The sequence below is a fragment of the Petaurus breviceps genome, unplaced genomic scaffold (genome assembly GCF_028583685.1).
Source record: "Petaurus breviceps papuanus isolate PSGF00001 unplaced genomic scaffold, PetGlider_PUasm1.0 90775, whole genome shotgun sequence".
Taxonomy (NCBI): Eukaryota; Metazoa; Chordata; class Mammalia; order Diprotodontia; family Petauridae; genus Petaurus; species Petaurus breviceps.
In genome coordinates, this window is record NW_027187342.1 from 6,929,558 (window position 1) to 6,935,557 (window position 6,000).

The 6,000-nt window shown below is 35.7% G+C and overlaps 1 protein-coding gene across 5 annotated transcripts in view; it reads right to left on the reverse strand.

Annotated features, from left to right (window-relative positions):
* The window catches only part of MEIS1 (Meis homeobox 1), a 160,649-nt gene that overhangs the window by 121,161 nt on the left and 33,488 nt on the right, over nt 1-6,000 (reverse strand). For all 5 annotated transcript variants that reach the window (XM_069068947.1, XM_069068946.1, XM_069068948.1 and 2 more), the window contains exon 7: nt 5,938-6,000. This exon is cut by the window's right edge and continues 49 nt beyond it. In XM_069068947.1, coding sequence (XP_068925048.1) covers nt 5,938-6,000 — 63 coding nt within the window. The remainder of the gene's footprint in view (nt 1-5,937) is intronic.

Sequence of the window (6,000 nt, forward strand, 5' to 3'; positions counted from 1 at the left end):
TACATAATATGGCCCGTCCCCACCTTCTCTACCCCTGTCCTTCTTTCCCCTCCCCCTCAACCAGCTTTGCTTGCTAGCTTCACAGGTTTGAAACAACTGCCCGTGAGATTCCCTTCGATAATAAATGGAATTGCCTTCTGCTTGTGGGTTGCTTGAACTCATACAAAAGCTGAAAGGGTGGGAGGGATACATATTTTGCTCTCCAAAGAAGAAGTAGGAAGAGGAGAGGGAGGGCATCACATTGGCTTGAAACTTGCAAAAGAAAAGAGATGCTAGGAGATAGTTTTAGAGGTGCTATGACAGTTACAGTTGGTGATTTTTTTAAAAAATCCAGGACTGAAAATTTCAGGAAAGAAAAAGAAATTTTCAGGACTGAAATTTTTCTTTGCAAAAGAAAAAAAAACTTGAGTAAAACAAACATTAAGTGAAAAGGGTACTAGGAAGAGAAGAAAATGCCATTATTTTTTTTTCCATAGCTCTAATCTTGAAATCTTGGAAAGAGTGAAACATAACTGTTTCTCAATGCATAATGTAACTTTAGAACATATCTGTCTTCATAGTAGTTCAGTACTCAAAACTAGATTCTGCTATGTGATATTTTGAAGGGTGTGTTCAACATTTGCTACTGATGCTAAATTCCTATTTAGCAATAAGGCTGTGCTGGCCATGAGTCAAGAGGAAAGGAGTGCCCTGAATATTGAACTTGAGGAAGAAAATGTAAGGAGAGCTGGAAAGTTGCAGTCTAGTGATCTGGGTGGAAGTCTGACTGTCCCGAATGAGTCCTGTACAGTGAGTACTAAAGAGACTTCATCGAGGGCAAGGTGGAGAAGCTAGAGTCCAAATGAAAGGAAAAGTTGTACAAGGACTCATCAATACTCTCTAGTCCCTGGGAGCAGATCCTTATCATGACCAATGAATTACACACATAAAGCAGGTAATGAACATGTATCCAAGGGAGTTAGGTTTACCTATTTATTGAGACATAGTTGGTATAATGAATTTACAGTCAGAAGACCTGAATTCAAATCTCAGCTCTGACACCAGAAATAAGATGTTGGCAGTGTGGTATAGTAGGAGAAGCCTTAGATGTGGAATCATAAGAACTGGGTATGAATGTAAGCTTTCCCTCTTCCTGCTTAACTGTGTGACCTTGGACAATTCATTTAAATGGGCTGGGCTTCAGATTCTTTAAGGTTCTTTCTACTTCTAAAAGCTATAAGTAAATTAAATTCCATGAGCCTCAGTTTCTTCATATGAAAAATGGGCAGAGTGATACTTGTATTATCTGCCTTATAGGATTATTGTAGAGAAAGGACTACATAATCTAATAAGTAATATATCAATGAAAGTATTATTAGATACTGCTTAAAAGGTTTATTAAAGTTCTGTTCTAATTTGGATATAAATTAAATAAAATTGAGAAAAAACACTAGAAGAGCAATTAATTGGGTGTTAATAACTGGGTCTAATTCTGGGTTCAACAGGTAAGTCACTCTAGGTGACAGGTAGCAAGTCCCTTAATCTCTCTGGTTATCACTAATAATAGCTGCCTCATAGGGACAATGTATGCAAACAAGACCCAAAACTCAGGGGAACAAGGATTATGTTAGTGAAGTATCATGGAAAGACCAATGAGCTGAGAGTTAGAGATTTAGTTTCAAATCCTGTCTTGTCTACTTACTGGCTGAGTGACCATGAAAGGTCACAACTTCTCTGGACCTTCTCTAAGTAGACTTAGGTCTCATTACTGATCCTATGATCCTACCATAGACTTAATCCCTGACAAGTGTGAAGACTAGTGCCTTGATCTGCACCCCAAGATGGCAGCCAACATCCATAGGCTTTCAGCTCCAACATCTACCCTCTCATTTCTAATATCAGAGCCACTTCCTAGTCCTGCCCTTTCAATGAATTGGAGTTGATATGTCTTTTATAAGGATTGATTTACAAGGAAAAGAATAAATTCACAGATAATACAGAGGGTATAAGAAATGAAAATACACAAAAATTTTCTGACTATAACACATATTGGATGCACGTGCTGGAGAAAGGAGTCAGTCAATTTGCTAAACTACGAGGTTTTCCCATTGGCCTCACGATTGACCAAATGAGTTGCTTCTGAGCCATCTGTAAGGACAAAACAAGGGCTGGATATCTCCCTCATACATCCCTACCTGTTCCTTCATGGGTGACCCAGAAGGCAGTTTCTTCTTCTCACAGCTCTTTATACAGTCCTCAACTCTGCCCAGCATTTGGCACCCTATGCTTTATCTTATTAGCCAATTAAAAAATCCATGCCAATCAAAGAAGACTACTGAGAAGTAACTGCTTGTGTTCTAGAGTTTTGTCCATATACCATATGGTGATCACTAAGGTCAACATTATCTGCCTTGTCTCCACCTCCCTCAGTCACAGAGGGAATCACAAAATATGCATGCCTCAAAACATACTGAAACAATTTCTTAAAAAAAAAAATCTTAATCCAACACCAATTGCTCTGCTAAAGCTCCAAAAAAACTTCCATCCACATAGAATGAGCATCAACAGGTTTAAAAGAATGAAATTTCAAACACTTGAAAAATTAACAAAACTAAGTACATGCAACATTGTAATAGAATAAGATCACATGCAATAAAATTGATGTAATGCATTTAACTCACTACCCAGATTTTCCAACACCAGTGTTACAAAAAGGTTGTTTTATAAGTCTTTGGTAATTAGTCACAAGCCTCATATTAAATTAATAATTATATACAGAGTAGTTTATAGCTAGCTACTGAAGGCATCACGATATTTTTTTCACTACTCTAAGTATCATTGTTGTTTTTGTTGTTGTTAAGTTATATTTATGTACTTTTAAGTTTTACATCTATATATCAGTTTATGGTTGACAAAGTATTTTACATACATTGTCTCATGGGAATTCTAGAGAATATTGTTTATTTCATGGAAAAAACGTGCAGAAAATTTTAGCCATTTGAGGGATATTTTTTAGTAATAAAATTCATTATATATGCTTAAATGTAATTTTTTATATTTAAAAAAAGTCTCCCTGTATAAAGATATTTTGAAAGACCATTCTATTTCATGTAACAGAACAGTTATAATGTAAATACAATTTGGTCACTGATAAAGCTTCAGTTTGGAAAGAATACTATGCTTGGGACCAGGAAGATTTGAGTTTGAGACCCAGTCCTGCCACTAATTGAGTGCCAACTGTCAGATCATTTGACCTCTCTAATTCAGTTTCTTCTCCTATAAAATAGGGATACTAAGACTTACACATGATGGTGTTGGAAGCTTCAAATGAGATGAAAAGGGCTTTGTAATCACACAGTGCCATATAAGTGAGTTATCATTATTATTTAATTATTACTGTGTAAGTCTATCAATAGAAGCTGTGAATTGGCGTCTTGGCACTTTTGCTTTCCATAAAGGTTTGTTTTTTTCTTTCTTTTCATTAAAAGAATCCATTTTCATTAAAATGTATCTATTAAAATGGATTGCCACTTAAGTCAAGAGGTACAGTGTTCAGTGACATATACCCTGTTAAATGACTCAGTCGTGTAGTAGATAAGGGCCTTTGCTGGGGAGAGAGAGGTGCAAGCAGCAGGGAAGGCCAAAGCCTAAGGGATTTCCTTTTTGTTTAGCAGGTGTCAAAGTGAAGAAGTTAAATAAAAAAGGATTGGGGAGTACAAATAATAGAGCAGAGAAAACTTTCAAATATGTATTTCTCATGTCTTTGGAGGGGAAACACCTCTTTCGATATACACTTGACATATTGAGTTATTCCTGTCTATTGGGTATGTATAAGACATTTTTATGGATTTATAAATCTTTTGAAGAGGGCTGTTATTTACCTAGTTGACAAAAAATGGACTCAAACTGTGTAAATAACTATTTAGGACATGCACTACGGGCCAAATCTTGGCACAGCTTACCCATATGTGTTTGCCAGAAAAGGCAGGAGGGAAAACATGGAAGAACTATTGCACAGAGCCAATCCTGAGACTTCAGGAAGGTACAAATCCACAGGTCTTATTGAAGGAAAGAGGCATAGGAGAACCATGGTTTTTTAACATCTCCCTGACTCAATGCCTGCATCTGCCAAATGGGTACACTACAACCTGCCATTTTGATTTCATATAAGTAATGAGTTCATCAAATGAGATAATGTATATATGGACACTTAGGACATTAAAGAAGCACTAAAGTGGAAAATGAATAAAAGAACTGTATGTTTAAATGTATATCTACTTAAATGGTGGTTCTTGATTACAATAAAATTTTCTTAATCAATTGAAGAATACATCTTGGCCAAATTAACTTGGAAAATTTCTGATTCCTTCCTATACTTCATAAGAAGCATCAACACAAGTCATTTTACATTCCTTCCTCTCAAAAAAAATTACAAGAAGTAAGGGGCAAGATACCTGCCAACATTTAAAAATTCAAATGATTTTAGGGTTCTTTGAGCTCTCAGAGCTTTGATTGCTCTCATAGTAATCTATTATTTGGGGGTTGCTCTAAATATAACCCACTACTCAGCCGTCTTAGGTAGAAAATTTTAACCTATGATTTTTTTTTACTATTCCCTTCATGCCTTCTTGAAAATGATCAATATAGTTATGCTCATGAAAATAAGGCTTTATTTGGAAAGCACTAACATTATCTTAATTGTAACGCTGTGAATAGTGATGCTATAATATACACACATAAATACTTGAAAGAAAAAAGGCCCCTTGAATTTATGTTGCATATCATTTTCCAGTAAAAGTCAGAGGTCAGAAGGTTACCTGTTTCTGTCTCAGCTCTGTAACAGTTTACTATTCTAAGCTTCATTTTTTACCGGCCTGTAGTTGTGATGAAGTCAGCAACTTTTCTTTGGACAATACTGTGCCTCAAATACTTAAAATTCTATTTGTAGATATTATTCATGGTACAAGTGGCATACGTGTGCCTAAAAAAAATTAACTCTACTGTTTTAGTTTGAAAATGAACCTTGTTAAATGTATTGCAGAGTTTGCAATTCTAATCAGTGCTGTTCAACCATGTTAGGAAACAAAATTCCTTTGTTGTCTAACAGCACTTCACTGAAACATGATCATAAAACCAGATTTTAAAGTATATACCTATTGCATTCTCAGAGTCAATTTCAATAAAGCATTCTGTTTTCTATTCAGATTGAAAATCTTCTTTTCAATTTTAATTGCATTAATTTAGCATAAAACCCATTGCAGTAGGTCTTCTCAGAAATAGCACAAGACATTTAAATACTCATTCAGCTTTTCACTGAAGACTAAAACTTTTATCTTTAAAAACTTATCTTTACAAGCTATATTCAAATGCACATATGCAGATACACATATCCTACCACCTATCCACCCACATATATATATGTAATATATGTACATATATTAAGTACATACATTAAATGTATTATTATATGTGACTATATAAAATTAAACTGGTCTGATTTCTTCCTATTTCATTCTTAACTCCATTAGCTCTTTCTTTGCAAAAAAAAAAATCAAGCATCTAACATTAGATACACAAGAAGTGAAAAGGTATGGCAAAGCACGTGTGCTTCTGAAATGGCCATTTTCTTCCCAGCATCTTAGCCATGGTTACCCTGGAATCTGACTTTTGAACATGCATTTGAGGACAGGCCTTAAAGTGACAATGTGACATAATGCAAATTTGCATTCTGTGATCGAGTTCCCTAAAGTTGCCCACAGTCAAATCATGAAGCCCATTTTACAGAGCTGAGATTAGGTGATAAGGAAACTCATATAGAATGGGGTGGGGGGACAAAAGATACAGCTGAATTGATACTCAGGTAAAAGCAAAACTGTCTGCCTAGCGACCATCTGTGAAATTGCATCTATTTTCCTATCCTTAAGCAAACAAATAGATGAGAAGTGGCATTTCTCCTACCTTGCTCACTGCTGTTGTCCCCACTATGTGATGTGTGCCCCCCACTGGAGGGTCCTGGCGTTC